General features: G+C 38.5%; 1 protein-coding gene across 1 annotated transcript in view; it reads right to left on the bottom strand.

Moving 5' to 3' along the window:
• The window catches only part of Dnah14 (dynein axonemal heavy chain 14), a 394,744-nt gene that overhangs the window by 167,628 nt on the left and 208,993 nt on the right, over positions 1 to 18,123 (bottom strand). The window contains 3 exon segments of the mRNA XM_012513730.1: positions 5,832 to 6,047; positions 10,155 to 10,289; positions 16,517 to 16,606. Coding sequence (XP_012369184.1) covers positions 5,832 to 6,047; positions 10,155 to 10,289; positions 16,517 to 16,606 — 441 coding nt within the window.

Here is an 18,123-nt window from a genome sequence, read left to right as displayed (position 1 = left end):
ATTTGTTCTAATAGTGTTTGTAAATAGGATATCATGTCCGCATCTTGTACAGCAATGAACCACTAGTAAGAATGTATGCAATGTGTTAATTATTGAAACTGTCCTACCAGTTTGGCTTGAAACTGTCTCATTGCTATTTGTTTCTCAATAAAAGTATGGAAAAAATAAAAATATTAGGCAAAAAAAATGGCAAGAGATTGTTGGACAGGACTCTTGATTGGTGGGTATAGTGTTGGCCAAACTTTGTTCGTCAGTAGAGAGCCCCCAATAATCTCCTTGGAAGACACCCCCAATAATTTGGTCATTGGTTAAAAGATAAAATTTTTTCAAAAAATTAAAATAAGATTTTCTCATAAAAGTTACTACATTAAATATATTTATGACTTTCTCTTATGCTCCAGATATTTATAATAAGAGGTTCATGTCAAGCTAACATGAGGTCATCAGTCAAATAATAATTTTCTAACAAACATTTACGTGACATATATCCTGTGTATATGCTAATTCATTTAGAGATGCCTAAACAAAATGGGCATCATCTGTTATGATTGTTATGCAATGTAATAGTGATGTTAAATGTTCTCTGTAAAATTAGAACTATCTGTTAACAGTCTACAGGAATTTGACTGCAAAATGTCCATGATTGATAAGAAATAACAGTTCTCTGGTCATGCTTTATGTTTCGAGGTGCTTGATACTTAGATAAAATTCTGATAACTGAGTACTAATACAGACCCAGATTCTCATAAAGAAACAACTGTTATTGATTTCTATTTTATATCCTGATCTGCTTCTGACATTCACACCAAGCTAAAAAGACAGATCTCAGCCCTCAAACTCCCAGGAAAACTTATTTAACCTGACTTTCCAGGTCTTCAGTAATAGAAACCAAAATTAACTATATACTAGGGCCAAATTTTGGCTGTGACACTCAGGACTCCCATCAAAATAGGACTTTGACAAGGTAATGTTAAGCCTCAACAGTGCTGCCACCCAAGGCCTTCCTGGACAGTTTCAAGTGTGGCAAAGGGCATTGTGTATGAACCTGCCCCAACCTACAGCCACCACTGGGATCTGGTTCTCTCGACAAGCTCGAGACTCACTGGAAATGTGCCTACCCTGTCCACCAGAGAGCAGTTAAGTCATCCAATTTCCTGCCTGCACAGAAAAACTCACTACAGCCAGATCCATAAATACTTGACCTGCTTGGTCTTGCTACTGAAGAAGAACAACAGAGCTTAGGATCCATGGCCCACATTAAGGTTATCTTTGTCAGAGTCCTGAGTCTCTCTGGACATCTCACGTAAAAGATTTTTCTTGCTGACACGGAGAAAACATATAATGTTCTTCCTGGGTTCTAAACTTTCCATATTAGATCTAAAGTCCCTACAGTGGGTGTTGATGGATGACCTACATGATGCCTTTACACATGCCCATTCCCTGCTGACTCCAGACACTGATCTTCTCTTATAATTTCCTTGTAAACCCAACCTACTCCATACCTCTCATGGGGAGAGATCTCATCCAAAACTCCATGTCTCTCTCACCTTTCTCCCCACACTGCTTGTCCTATAAACCTAACCTCAATGCATAGTTCGTCCCTCCCTCTTCCCTTGTTGACCACATACTGTGAGACACTTCCAGTCCCACTTGCACCACACATGCTATTCCTATACTAGTGTGCCACAGAGATCCCACAGTCTTTCCCTGCATTCCCCAATACCCAATAGGCCTCAAATATCAGAGGGCACTCAAGTCCATCATTTGATGCTTCCTTACCAATGGTTTCTTCACTAATAAAGAACTTCTTGCCCTAGCTGAGACACTAGCTTCTCAGAAGCTTCTCAGAAACTTCTGGCACTAGCTTCTACATGGGTGTGAGCCACCATCTTGTCAACCCTCCTCACCCCAAGAACTATCATAATCCAGACCACCAATCTCATCAAGTGTTGGTTGTGCATGTCCATTCTACAGCCTGACCTCATGGCCATTGCAGCCATACCCGACAACACACATACGTGTCCCCTTCCTCAAAAACCTTTAGCCACTGACATCTCCCTTTTACAACTCTCCTCTTCCCACAACCTCACACATTCCCCAGGAAACTCCACTGACTCCCCTTGCATCAAACTCGCTTCAAGCAACACAGCCCCAGACAAACAACATGGAATGGGTACACAGCTATTTCTATGTGGAACCTTGGTCTTTCCTTGCCTCCCCATACACCTCCAGTGCACTCCTATGACTGTGATCCCCAATTTCAACATATACACGGACTCAGAGTTTTAAGATGCCTTCTTCCTTAAGAATATACCCACACCCCATAGGATAAAATGGGCCACCTATGTGTGCATCCTGGTAAGCATGGCTCTCCTAGGGACAACTAAGGGAGTTACAGGACTTAAGACCTCCCTAGGAGGCTCCCTGAGATGAGATACACAAGTTATATGGAACTCTATCTTCCTTTGGCTTGCTCCACTTCTAGGACTGCTCGCAGGGCTTGGCTATTATGCTCATGGTAGACCCTGCTTCATTTCCCATTTGTTGTTCAAGATTCTTACTTATTTTAAATCCCTTCTATATATTACATTAACTCATCACCTATAAGTGTTGTAAACATTTCTCCTAGATTGTGTTTTGCTTTGACTTTATTCATATAACTATCCTAAAAACATTTTCATATTTATACTCTAGTTTTTTCATCTTTTTTTCTTATAATATTTGGGTGTCCAGCCTAAGTCAAGGGTATTCAAACTCTAAAAATATGTTCTTAAGTATTATATTTTTACATTTCCATTGCTAATTCATCTGGAATTTTATTTCTGATTATGGAGATAGATATAGTCATCTTCCCATATTTTCACATAGACCAGTAGAGAATTTTAGGGTGTTAAATATAAGATGTTTTTCTTACTGATCAGAAACATTACCTTAAGAAATACCTTAGTAATATTAGCAATAGACAAATACAAATTACCAATAGACATGAAAAGACAGGCTGAGTAACATGTTCCAGTGATTGTGTCCTCACAGAGACACCAATCTGAACAGCTTTTCATGTGCCAAAGTACCTTTGATAGCACTAAAGAACCCAGCTGAGAGAACACAGAGCCTTGGCTTAGCAAAAAAAAGACAGATTAAAGAGAAGGCAGGAATGAAATAGTTTTCTTTCTCTAACTCCAAGCAGGTGTCATGGAAAGAAACACCTCATGCCTGGAGGAGGGATGGACTAAGTCTAGACTGCAGACCTGAAACCCACTTCCAGATCCTTATGCTGAAACACAGTGCCAGACAAGCCCTGTGACTCCACTCATACCGAGAAGTAGGGCCTGACACTGGCAAGATCCTATTAGCCATTTTCCAGGTCAGTGCCTCAGATGCAGTTCTGGGATTCATTAAGAACCGGGTCCTTACCCAGTTCCAACAAATCCTGTCAGCCTTGAGGCAAACAGACACTGGTATACTCCATCTAGCAAGCCTCTTTTCTGCTCCACAATCTTGATACTGGTCAAGGCCCTAGACACACAAGACCTAAGCAACCCTCAATAGGAAGACCCCTACACAGTGATCCTTTCTATCTATACTACAGTTAGGGTGACAAGACACAATTCTTAGATTCATCACTCCAGAATGAAGCTGTGAACTGCTTCTGAGAGCTACCTCTGTATCATTCCAAAGCCATATCTGAGACCACCTAAACCTGTAAACCTGTGAAAGATAAAACAAAGGTAAGTAATGCTAAAATCTTTTTACTGTGGGTAGAGGTGACATCTATATCCTTATCTCAATTTCAAGATTTCCTATACATTCTATCTCAAGAGGTACAATTTTATTCAATAGTCATCAAATAAGACCTCAGTAACCTACACATCAGCTCTTATTTCAGGGCTCTTTTTCTAACTTTATCCCAACACAAATATCTTTTGCTTCTACATTCTTGTGTTTTCTACAAGAGGAAGCTATCTGTGATTGATGCAGAGGTTCCATTTTAACTGTGTGCTTTACTTATAATGTTGTTGTGGCTCCAATTCAGTTGTCCTCTGCCTCAGGGATGAGATAATTTGTCAAACTTGTACCCACCCTATCTGAGCCCATCCTCTGTCCATTTTCAATGAGACAGACACACCCACTAGAATCAATAGGGTGACATAGAAACTCACTCATCCAGATAGCAGGGGCCTTGATCTCAGGGTATTCTAATTGTTGGTTCTGTTTTATAGACCCCACATGGTGATGCCCTCCCACCTAGGGTAATATCCAACTAATCCATCACCCACAATATCTTAAGTAAGTGCAAGTGTCCCTGAAGGCTCCAAACCCTCTAATTATCTTAACAAGGGTCCCTAGCAGAGGTGTGATAGAAGGCACTGACATATCTGACTGGATATGAGGCATAGATTTAAGGCTAGATTTTTCCTTCTACCATAACAAAAGAAGACAGGAAACACTCACTAGACTCTTAAAAATGGTTTGAAAAAGGGGAAAAATCCATTCATCTGACAGTATTTTTAGTACTGTCCCTCAAAGAAGGCTCATTCAGGTTATGCCCCAAAATCTACCTCCAACCAATCTCATGAACCAAGCTCTGGCTCTTCTATACCCCCCCTTACCCTTGTATTTTTCTATGGGAATTCCCTAATTTGAGATAAATTTCATCTTGGGGGGGGGTACAGTGCTTAATCCCTAAAAATGTGAGGGAAATAGGGGGGCTGTTCAGCTAGGCCCCATCCTGATGTTGTAATTGCCTTTTAATTGCCCTGACCTAGATCAATTAGAACAAATTCTTATACAGGACACTGAACATCTATTCAACAAAAGCAAGAGCCTGTTACTCCTCCTTGTTCTAGTAGTTACACCCCTTCTAGCTACATTGGGAGGACTTGTATATGGAGTACTTGCCAATTCAGCCCACATACCCAACTCATTGCTAATATGGCTAAAGTGGCCCAAGACTTTGGGAACAATTTCAGGGACCTCGAGCTGTTTTTCAGTTCATTTACAAAAGTGGTGCTAAAACATATTGTCAAATTCTGGACTGAATACTTACCCATAGGGAGAAGGTACTGGCATATAACCTACAACACTCTTGTATGAATTTTATTAACTCTAGATCACTTGTGGTATCCAATACAATTCAAATGTTATGAAAATAGCTATTATTCTATATTGTTTAAGAATAAGTCTGTGCATAATTCATTATAGGCAGTTATTTTTTTTCCAAATATTGACTCTGCAGATAAAAAGACTTTGGATAAAGAGGGCTGACTGTATTGCCATAGTCATTCTGAGTTTTATTCAAATTTCTACTTCATAATTTAGTAAATATGGACTATTACTTCTTATTTAAAAAAATAATTTCTTACATCCTTTGTTTCATGTATAATCCTTTAAAAATACATTTTAGCTTTTACCAATAATCATACTTATTACTAACAGAAATACAGCTTTATAAAAATTGGCAATATATATGTATTCTTTGATGAACTCTATATCAAATATTTTATTTAGTTTTCTACTGAAGTATTTTTCCCTTGTTAATTGGTAGTACACGGTGGTGTCATAATCACTAGACCATTTTCCACTTAGACTCAATAAAGTTTGTGTTCCTTTTGAAGCAAGTATCTTTAACTTCATTCACAGCTTACTGACCATTGTAAAACTCAATAGCATATTTTCAGTTTTTAAAAATAACTTATTCTCTTTCTAAAACTTCATAATACTTTTAAGTTGCTCTAATATTAATAGGAATCTAATGATGGTTTAATGTCAGTCTTCAAATAGACAAATAATCCAGATTATTTAAATAAATACTTATTCCATAGGAAACTTACTTTTGATAAATCTAACAGTCTTGATTTTAGTCCAAGGTCAGTGTCTTTCTTTGAGTACCTTGTGGTGTTAAAATACACATAATTTCGAATTGCTATTGATAATAATCCATCAGTCCACTCCATAGTATTAGGATCCAGTCGTCCATATAGTTCATTAAGAGTGATGCACTTTGGATTTAAAACACAGATATCGACTTTTCCTTTTCTTCCTGGGACCTGAGGTAATTCCAGTGGGGTTTATAAAGCTATTAGCTATGAAATAATTATCTTTTCTTTTTTTGCTCTTAGTATTATTATGAGGTTTTGGAAGAATTTCCTCGCAACTAAGAAAAATTCTCTATAAAGGTGACAATTTACAAGAAACAGTAAAATTGACATTAAAATTAGCCACACTATGCAAAACATTATTATTTAAAAATTGAAGTACAAATAGTTCTTCCAAAGAGACAAAAGGAGCCTCACTGTGCCTTACCCAGGAACTGATGTTTGAGTTGGGATGTGGACTCTGGAGCCAGGCTGAGGGTACAGAGGAGAAGGCAGGGACTCCTTGGAAGCTTCAGAGCAGAGCTGGTGTTCACCTAGGAGGACATTCTAGCCTGACTTGCTGCTGAAGCACAAAGCTGGCTCCACTAGCTCAGACCTCAGGAAAGTGGCAAGCTCTTTTGCAGGGAACCACAGACCCATAGGGCTGCAGGCAAGGGAAACAACATACACCCCAAGGCCCCAGGGAAAGCCTGGGTGAAAATCTTTGGGAAATTAAGAGAAGCAAAAGCAACTGTTTATACTGATGAGCTGTGAAAGCCACAGTCAAGATGCATGCACCGGAGCGCTGAGACCACAGGTGTCCACTTCATGTTAGCCCTTCACTCACAGCAGGCCCAGTGAAGAACTATACCACCGATGATCCATTCTGAGAAGACTTGCAAAAACAAGTAGAAATATCAAAACAAGGGGATCAAAATTTTAAAAAGGAAACAAACAAAACATATAAGGCTACAATAGTAAACAAAATTTAATGGTAGACTAAATGGTAAAGGTGTTTCAAGGCAGACTTGAGCAGGTAGAAGTTTAATGAGACAATGAAGGATGCTGAAGTTACCAGTGCTGAGGAGAGCAAAGAATAATGATTGAACAGAGCTTAAGGGACCTATAAACATCACAAAGCATATCAGTCTATGTACAATGGGAACCCTAGAAGAAAAGAGAAAATGGGCAGAAAAAGATCTGTAGACATACTGGCCAAATTTTACCAGTTATTAAAATACATGGAAAATACATATGAGAAAGTCAGTAAGTGCCAAGAAAAATGACTAAAAGTATACTGAAAAAGAAATGAAGTGGGATTAAAATGGCACACAAGAAAAAAACTAATCACTGTCAGTAATTATTTTTACTGTAATTAGTGCAGGATCTACAGGGTCTCACTGCACAGACCAGATCCATAGTGATCCTGCCTGTTTTTCAGCCTCCCAAGAACTGGGACGCCCAGTCTCATTTGCCATCTCCAGTGCACCCCGGGGGCAGGGCTGGAACAGAAGGCTGGGGATTGAGCCCTTGGCCCGTGTTGCCTAAGCAAGTGCTTTAATCTGCTGAGCTATCTAACTGGCCCCCAGTAATAATTTTTGATAGAAATAGATGAAATGTATCATTTAAAAGGAAAATATTAGTGTAATGGGTAAAAAACCCATAATATGTAATATGTGATGCATATAAAAGACTTAATTAAGACATACAGTTTAAATAGCTTGAAATGAAACAAATTTGTTTCCAAATAATGTGAACAAGAAGTGATAATTAAAAGCATTTCATATATAAAACTGAAAGAATGAAAAAAGAAAAAAAAGCTAAAAGATAATAAAGAAGATTTTAATTCAAAATTGTTTAGAAACAAAGATATGTCCTACTCATAAGAGTCAATGCACCAGGGAGATGCAATGTGTATGAACACATACGCATCAAATAGCAGAGTCTGAGAGTATATAAAGCGACACTGACAAAACTGAAGAGAGGAGATGGATAACTCTACATTAGTACTTAGAAATCTAACATTCTACTTTCAAGAATGAATAGAACATACAGACAGAAGATCAGTAAAGAAACAGAGGACTTCAATAACAGTATAAACCAACTAGACCTAACAGACATACAAAACACACCCTGCCCAATACCAGAGAAGGTGTATACATATTCTGCACTGCACATGGAACATTTTCCAGGATAGAACATGTTAGGCCATAAAACAACTTTTAATAAATTTTAGAAGATTAAAATAATAATATACCTTTTTAAACCATAGTGAAGTGAAGCTAGAAATCAAACACATCAGGATTAGAAAACTTGTAAATGTTTAAACAACCCAATCCATTTTGTTGAAAGAAAATTTGGATTAGAAAATTTGTAAATATTTAAACAACCCAGTCCACTTTGCTGAAAGAGAATTTAAATAATACTTTGAGATGTATGAAATAAACCCAAAATATACCAATATACCAAAATTTATGAGGTGCAGTAAGAGAAGTCAAAGGAAGAAAAATCGTAACTGTGAACACCTACATTAAAAAAAAAAGATCTGAGAGACTGGTGAGATAGCTCAACGGTCTAAAGCATCTGCTTAGGCAAGCTAAGGGAAGTGCAGGGACAGTAGTGTGATCCTCAGCACCACATGCCATGCCAGCTCCGTCCCAGGGGTGGGCTGAGCAGGCCACACACACACACACACACACACACACACAAAGATAACAAATAAGTGACTCAACTTTACAACTTAAGAAACTGCAAAAGAAGAACACTATATCCAAAGCCCATCATAAAGAAACAGACAACTGACAAAAAATAGTAAATAGAAAAACAATGGAATCAATATCAAAATATGGTTGTTTCAGGGACAGCCAGATAGCTCAGGGAATTAAAGCACCTGCATAGGGAGATGCATGGACCAGTGTTCAATCCCCAGCATGCCGTGGGCACACTGAGATGACGATTGAGACTGGGCGTGGTAGTGTGCCTGTAATCCCAGAGCTTGGGAGGCTGAAAACAGGAGGATCACTATGAGTCCCATATGTGTAGTGAGACACTGTGGACCCTGTACTAAATACATTAAAGGAAAAAAAAAAAAAGAAAAGAAACATGGCTGTTTGAAAGAAAAACATAATCAATAAGGTTTTAGCAAAACTGAGCAGAAAGAGAAGACACAAATAAAAGATATTTCCCATGAAACTATGGGCATGACTTCTACCTTACAGAAAGAGAATATTATGAACAACTTTATACCAAGAAACTATATAAGAAGTGGACAAATTCCTATAAACATGAAAATTACCAAAGAAGAAATAGAAGATCTCAACAGACCTATCACAAATAACAATCTGCATCAGTAATAAATAATTTTCAATAAAGAAAATCCAACCCCAGAAATAGATGAATTCTGCCAAACTCTTGAAGAAAGAAAAGACTGCTTCTTGACACATTCTGTGAGGTCACATTACCCTGATACCAGACCCAAATAGTGAGAATGCAAAAAACCTAGAGATCAATATTCCTTATGAAGTGGGAGTCATCCCAGGAGTGCAAGGGATGAAAATATAAGAAAATAATTACAATACAAACAATAATAGAATTAGGAAAGAAACTACACTGGTCATATTAAAAACCACAGAAAAATAATGTGACAAATTCCCATACGCTTTCATGATTAAAAAAACACTCAGAACATGAGAAATATAAGTAGAGCTTTTTTTTTTTTTTGTATTTTTTTTAGTACAGGGTCTATAGGGACTACAGGGTCTCACTATGTAGATCAGACACATAGTGATCTGCCTGTGTTCAGCCTCCCAAGAGCTGGGATTACAAGTGCACACCACCATGCCCAGTCTCAATCACCATCTCAGCATGTCCTGCAGATAGGGCTGTCACCACACGCCAGGGATTGAACCTTGACTGCTGCATCTGCTTAAGCAGATGCTTTAATCTGCTGAGCTATTTGCTCCTCCCCTTTTTAAATGTATTTGGTACAGGGTCTCACTACACAGCTTGGACTCATAGTATCCTTAAGGAGAACTTTCTTAACATAGGAATATTTAGGAAAAATCCACTGCTAATGTCACATTCAATTATGAAAGACTGAAAGCTTTCTCCCTAAAATCTGGAACAAAACAAGGATTCTGTTTAACACTATACTGGAGTTAACTAACTGGGTTTTTAAACAATAAGTTAAGGCACATTGGAAGGAAAGAGGTGAAAACTATGTTTATATACTTAGAAGAATTTTAAAAAATTCAGAAAATGTAAATAAATGGAGAAGCATTTATTGAGTACAAAACTTACCTTTGAGGTGGATTCACTGCCTGTAACTGAGATGATATCTACAGTTGGCAATAGTATTAATGCCTTTTCCAAAATTCTTCTGACTGTTGTCTTTCCACCACCTGTTGGGCCCAATAACATCACACCAACACAAGCCTAAAACAAAATTTTCAGGTTTATTATTTGTAAACCATTCAAAAAGTTTATCTACAAATACATCCGTGTTTCCTTCAAATTATAGTTTAATCCATTGTAATTTGGCTTTTGCTTTTACTGAGCAGGCTAATATTAAAATCCGTAAAAATATATTAATTTCAAAATTCAAAGAATAATTTTCAGTTCTTGATATTGAGCAGCTTAGTATCCGATGTTCTCTTTTCCTTCTGAGATGTACATCTTTAAGCCACCAGCCTGGTATTTTTGTTACAGCAGCCTAAGATGACTAAGACACAGCCAAGTCTATCTTAAACTATTGTAATAGCATTAAAGAGGTAATGTATATATCATATAAATATATTCAAATGAAATATGGATGAAGCTAAAATAGCTTTTCACTAACTTTACAATCTCTACCTTCCCAGGGCTCTCTTGTGCTTCTCTGACCTAACAATTATAGACTCTGCATCTAACAAGGTGAGAAGAGTCAAAAAACTCCTTCTTATAAAATGAAAATTGACTGAGAACACAGCTGGCCTGACACTAATGGGTCATGAAAGAGTGGTGGTTGTCCTTCTGTGGTAAATCTCTTTCCATGGTTAATCTCCTGGAATGATGCTTAATTCACAAAGATTCCCTGAGTAAAGTGTCTGTCTGGTTTCCTCGGGGTATTTTTTTTTTATCACCTGGAAAACTTTGAAGGAGATTAATGAATACACATACTTGGGACTATGGAGTGTGGAAATAAATGATGGCTGCTGACAAAACCCCACTCACCATGGTAAGGGTCCATACTTTGATGAGATTACCCAGAATCAAGCTACCAATTAAGTCTGTGTTGCGATTTAGATGGAAAATGTCCCCTAAAGAGTTCATGCACTTGTAGCTCAGGCTTTATAAGGTGACTGAATCATGTCACTACTAGAGCTGGTCACTACTAGATGCAGTCTGGCCTGCCATGCCAGGGAGATACACCTATTATTCCACACTCAGGAGGTCTGGTCTGGTTGAGGAGGTGGGTCACTGAGGGAAGGACCTGGAAGGTGTATCTCCCTTTCTGGCTTTTCCTTTCATTCTCTGCTCCCTGACTACCACGATGTGAGCACATTTCTTCTCCCAGGCCTTCCACTATGCTGCCAACTTTCTGAACTCTCAACCAAAATAAACCTCTCTTCTCTTCAGTTGTCAGTGTCAGGTATTTTGTCCCAGTAACAAGGAGAGTGACAAGACACTATTGCATTTCAGACTTTTGCCAAAAATTGATATAGTTTTCTTACAGAGAGAAAAGCCACAATGAACTTGGGATGAATTCAAGAGACTGCTCAAAAGTTGGCTACATTATATCTCAATAGCCTAAAGGATACTGGGGTGCCTCACTGGTGTTGAAATTCTTCAGGTTAGAGTCATGTTCCTTGCCAATCAGTGCCTCTAGCCACAGCATTGTTTTTTGAAATTAATTTACATCGTACATATGAATTTCTGGACCACTTGTCATCTGACAATGGAGTACATTTTATCCCAAAAGTCATTCAGCCATGTGCAGAGGATCAAGGTGGCTGATGAACCTTTCACATTTCCAACAATCCATAAACATCTGCTTATACTGAGCATTGATGTGGACTCCTCAAAAATTAACTCAATATATATATATATATATATATATATATATATAATTTTTTTTTTTTTTGGTGGAACCAGAGATTGAACTCAGGCCCTTGGGCTTGCCCAGGGAAGCACTTATTCCACTGAGCCATCTCCCTGGCCCCTCAAAAAGATTTTTGAGTCTATCTTTCTCTCACTCTTTTTGACCATACACTATACAAGAAAGTTTGACTGGATATACATGTGCCCAAAAAAGGTCACCTTTCTCATCTGTGTTCTGGGAAATGTCAGTATAAGAAGTAAAATTATACAGACACATTTTGAAAATGTGAGATTAGTTCCAACCGTTCCTAGGCATGGTGCTTCTTTCTTTTCATTAATGGCAACCCCAGGCCAATAGACTGACCAATATGAGGCCCACTAAAGTTCAAATTTAACTATGTTTCAATTACACAGATATTTTCAGTTTGAAGATAATGACCACTTGGCTGAGCATGCTGCCAGCTGAGCCCTTCCTCAACGGCACAAATAAGGCAACTTGGGAACACAATGATTCTCTGAAAGTTTTATCAACCATCCTTGGATCTCTTGCACTCAGCCTTTCAGGATACAGAGTGGCTAATTGTAAGACGGGAATGCTTGACAGGGAGCTGTGGTTAAAACTACTGAAATGGGACACACCAGTTTTGTGGCAGTGTAAGGAGTGCAAAAACCAGAAGAAGTACCTTGACTTCTTTACTCAGAGGCAATTCATTATAGTCTGTGACATTCCTCAAATTCTGGGAAGATCACCCAGGAGGGAGGGGTATTAAAGGTGCTTTGTCTTTCATACCTGTTCCTCTAGATGTCTTTAAAGCAAAAATGTCCATATTACCAAGAAGGCCTTTTTAACTTAGCTAAATTTTGGAAATGATAGGATCTGATGATTATCTTGCTTAACCTTACTGAGAATCTATCAGAAACAGGAATGGGCTTTACTAAGAAAAACACCAGTCAACACCTGCAGATGTCTCTGATGCCCTTCCCACCTCTATTCCTGTACTCAGTCATCTATGAGACAGAGAAATGGCCTCACGGCACACAGATCAGTTTGAGTTGACCTTTCACAAGCAGTCACTCAGAAACAAGAACTAAGGTGAGTTTCCAGCACTGACCTGAGGACAATGTTGCATAGAATTGTGTGTGTGTGTGTGTGTGTGTGTGTGTGTGGTGCTGGGGATCAAACCCAGGGCCTCGTGCACATGAGGCAAGAACTCTACCACTGAGCCACATGCCCAGCCCCTGAGCGCCATGTTCGGTACACTGTCAATAAAGACTTCTCACCTGACCTGATATGAGTTCCTCTTAAGAAACCTTCAAAACTGTGAAACTTCTGAGCAAACCAAGTGTATTATTAAGATTGCATTTCTTACATAAAAAAAGCCATACTTTAAACTGCTTCCCTCTTGGGCTGGAGAGATAGCTCAGTGGTACAGCCCCTGTCTGGCAAGTGCAAGGTCCTGAGTTCGATTCCCAGTAACCCACTCCTCCCCCCCGAAAAAAAAAAAAAAAAAAAAAAAAAAAAAAAAAAAAAAAACCACAAAAAACCTGCTTCCCTCCTAAAAACAATTCAGTTGCATCTTTGGGTAATTATAAGAATGTTAAATCTCCAGTATTTAAGAAATATCACTTAGACCTTGGCAGTCATTCAGATAGCCTCAACTCTAGTCAGTGTTGTTATGGCGGTTGGAATTGCATTTTGCCCTCCTAGGTCATGCAATTGAAATAAATCTTGCTGACTCTGGATTAATGTTTCAAAGACATCAGGAATGGGCAACACGGGACCTTAAGGAGAAATCCATCTGGCTTCTTAAGGCAGAGGCTGATGTTTATGGCGTGCATTTGGCTGTTTGAGCCTAGAACCCTGCATGGTCATTATCCTGATACTGGGTGTTCTGCTGACAGAAGCCTTAGATAAATCCCATGCAAGATAAAACGAATGCATTTTTGTTTTTATCCCTATCAGTAAGATTAATTAGAGTGGACAATAGAATAGCAAGATCATGGGGGTGATTCACCAGAAGTCAAGACAAGGGATAAACCAGGGATAGTCTTGGCTGTAAGGTGGCTCTTTTTGATTTCCAATACTCCCACAGTTCCTTAGTGTCCTTGATGTTCCCATAAACCTTCTGAAAAAATGCACTAACAACTCTGTTCAGGACTATTTTTCCAAAGATGTTTATATAGAAAAAAAGCTTTGGAAGACAGTTTCTTTTGGGATTTATTTATTTCTTTCACGATTAAACTTTGTACATGCTAAGTACATGCTGTACCACTGAGCTACTGCCCCAGTTGAGGGCAACTTTTCTACTCAGAATTTAAAAATATATGTACTTCAGGAATGAAAGTTGAACATTTTTTATGCTAGTAACTTAATAAGATTAGAGGTTCTTACGCTTAGGGTTCTTTTAGGGCCAGGGAGATGGCTCAGTGGAATAAGTGCTTCCCTGCTTAGGGTTCTTTTGTGATACAATTTACCTTGAGTGCATGGTCCTTATAGTGTCCTGTGGGAATTAAGTTTTGCAGAATTGGTACAAATGATATTATTCTGGATACTACTAATGTTAGTAGAAAATTATCCTTTGTGTCTACCTCAGGAATCTAGTATCTTCCTCCACTATGAATCTGTGATGGGTTAACTTGACAAACAGTATAAAAGCTAAACAAATACATTTGTGGAAGAAAAGATGTAATATCTTAAGATGAAAACTTTCCCAATAATTATTGATCAATTCTATATCAAAACCTGAACAGATTTTTTTTTTCAGAACCAGGGATTGAATTCAGGCCCTTGCGCTTACCAGGGAAGTGCTTATTCTACTGAGCCTTCTCCCTGGCCTCCCCTGAATAGATTTTTTGATAAAAGTCAATGGGCTGATTCTAAAGGGAAGGGGCCAAAACTAACCAAGAAAAATTGGAAAATTAACAAAAAAAGGAGGCTGGTACCACCAGATATAAAGACATATTATAAAGCTATGATAGACACAAAGACAGAAATAGGGCCAGGGAGAGCTCAGCGGCACAAGCGCCTGCCTAGCAAATGCAAGGTCGTGAGTTTGATCCCTGGTGCATGTGCATGTGCATGTGTGCAGGTGCGCACACACACACCCACACCCACACCCACACACACACGAAGACAGAAACAGACCCAAAGAACATTATATACAACAATATCAATAAAAACCTCAGCCTTCTTAAATAAAAGCATTTGGTATACTATGTAAGCAGCACATCACTGAGGAAAAGTCTTGGGAAACTGATTATTCATTCGGGGAAAACAGTACTTACCTAATACCTTAAATAAAAATTTCACAAAAAATAAAAATGAGCCATGCAAACATTTATAGATTTTATTAAAAAATTGTAGTGAGTATCTTTACAAAGATAGAGTTGAAAATATTTCTAAAAATGGGATTAAAAAATGCAACAAAAATTTCAAAAGGCCATAAGAACCTCAGCCTTTGTTTGTTCAACTCCAAGGAATTCCTTATCTTCTCCAAATTCTCTCCTTGTCCTCAAAGAAAATAAAACCCCTTTCCCTTCTTCTGCCTATTTTTCTGCTGTGTGGGGTGCTTGAAAAAACCTATCAGTACCAAATTGAATGAAAAACACTGTGCATCGAGGAATTGGAAGGCAACCAACTTTATGACGCCAGCAGGCTGATGGGGGTTGCTCCCAAAGCATCAGCCTAAAGCCGGCTTTGGGCTTAGTTCATACAGGTTTTCAAGTGGGAGGTACAAAGGTTTAAATGCATGGCAAACTTTTTCTTTTATTCATTTTAATGAGAAAAGATAAAATAGCTATGAATAGTTTCAAAATAGGTTAATAAGGCAGTTACAATAATTAATACATTGCATATTGTTGTCTTCATAATAGGTATTCAGAGGACATGATACAGACATGATATCATATCTACACAGTATTATTACAAGCCCTTTGTCAAGGGTAGAGTTTGAAGAGGATGCTAAGATATACCTGATGGAGCTGACTGGGATCTTCCCTGAGGTGGCAGGAAGGGTGAAAGGAAATTGCACCCTGGGCAGAGTTGGAGAAAGGGGAGGTGGTCTTGGGGAAGGTGGGCCTCTGTTTTAAGGGTATCAACCATATAGATGACCACCATGATGATTTCAGCAATTCATACTAGGGTCAGAATCTATCAGTACCAGTTCTAAAATAATAGAATATTTTAAAACAAGGTATATTGCTGTGGAGCATGCTATACATGCTGGCCACCAGGCAGGTGGCAAAATGACAACATTAAAAATGCAATTATGTCAAATTGAGTATTAAAATCATCATAACTTTAAATTATGATGTCTATGACACTTCTTTGAACCATATATTACAGAAAATGTGAGTAAAGTACAGTAATAGGATGCAGAGTATCCTCCGCTACATTTGTAGGGTTTTTACAAACATGTTAAGGGGCTGAAGGCAGGAGGTTAGTTTGTTGGGAGTTAGGGTGAGGATAAAATCCAGGAAAGCAAATAAATAATTAAAATTCTGCTCTGAAGACGGCTGTTATTCTCACTTCCTCCTTGGTCTTACCTATTAAAGTCCAGACAATGAATTGCTAATGCACTTACCTGAAGTTGATTATGGAACTGTATAATTTTCTCTTTCTGAGGTGGCCAATGCTGTAAGCCTAATTGCTGTGTTGCAGCATATATCGCTTTCTAAAAGGAAATAGATAAGATTAAGTTTAAATATTTCACAAATTGAATGTGTGTGTACGTGTGCACATGGGTGGAGCTGGGGACTGAACCTGGAGCCTCACACACTAAGCAAGCATTCTGATACTGTGCTTCCCGTCCAGCTCAAACTCTCAAATGTTAGTCCTCCAAACTCTCTCTTGATTAGGTATCAGTTATTATATTTTAAGACAGCAGGTTTAAATTTTTTAGCTAACTAACTTCTCTTTCTGAGAATAATAGAAACTATTACTACTCTCTATAGGAAAATGTAACACATAAAATTTTATGTTTACAGACCTCTGGTAGCAGATTCATAACATTTCACCCAGATTGTAGGTAGGCACGATGGTGTACACCTGTAATCCTAGCACTTGTGAGGATGAGGCATGGGGATGACCAGTTTGAGCTAAGACTGCGCTACATAGTGAGTTCAAGGCTAGCCTGAACTAGAGTGAGACTCTATCTTGAAAAAGCCAAAAATCAACCAACCAACCAACCAAACAAACAAACAAAAAGAACATCAATTTTAAGATATATTTAAGAATTAGCTGTTACCACAATGCAACTGTCTATCCTGCATTAAAAGAAAATATAAAAGATTCTATATTTTTTGTAATTGTAATCACCATTAAGGTAGGTTTTAAACTTTGTACTGATTATTTTCATGTTAAGAATGTCCTAAGACAGCAAATAAGATTGGTAAGATTGAAGGCATTATGTAGTTATACATTAAAACATCCCAAGAAGTAAATACAGTGTGACAAGATTAAATATTCTAGCAAAGAAATTATAAGGGCACCTACACTTTCTTCAGAAGAGAGCTCATTTCAGTATGCATGCAATTGGTAACTATACTTACCAAACATAGAATTGATCCTTTCTAGTCATTAATCTCTCCCACTCTACTGTTAATCCCTTGCATTCACTATATGAGAAAACACACAGCTCTGAAAAGAGGCTTCTTTCCCTGGGCAATAAGAAAAGTTGGTTGCCCTGCAAGACCCCAGTTCAGTGCTGTCAGGGGTGGAGTTTGAAGAGGATATTAACATATACCTGAGGGAGCTGACTGGGGTCTTCCCTGAGGTGGCAGGAAGGGTGAAAGGAAATTGCACCCTGGGCTGAGTTGGAGAAGAAGGGTGGAGGTGGTCTTGGGGAAGATGGGCTTTTGTTTTAAGGGCATCGGTCATATTAGATGACCACCATGATGATTTCAGCAATTCATACTAGGGTCAGAATCTATCAGTACCAGTTCTAAAATAATAGAATATTTTATTTTATTTTTTAATAGAATATTTTAAAACAAGGTATATTGCTGTGGGGTATGTTGTACATGCTGGCCACCAGGCAGGTGCCAAAATGACAACATTGCACTTCTGGGAACCCCCAGACCCAGTCCTAGCCCAGGTCCGGTGAGTGTGTGGAGAGCTTCCTGCTACCCTGCGCCGGCGGGACCAATCCCAGCCCAGGTGCAGTGTGGGCCGGACCCTCTCCCACCCCCT

This window comes from Octodon degus, unplaced genomic scaffold, assembly GCF_000260255.1.
Source record: "Octodon degus isolate 3935 unplaced genomic scaffold, OctDeg1.0 scaffold00017, whole genome shotgun sequence".
In the NCBI taxonomy this organism is placed as follows: Eukaryota; Metazoa; Chordata; class Mammalia; order Rodentia; family Octodontidae; genus Octodon; species Octodon degus.
The sequence above is the reverse complement of the archived record's forward strand: the minus strand, read 5'-3'. Positions and strand labels throughout refer to the sequence as shown.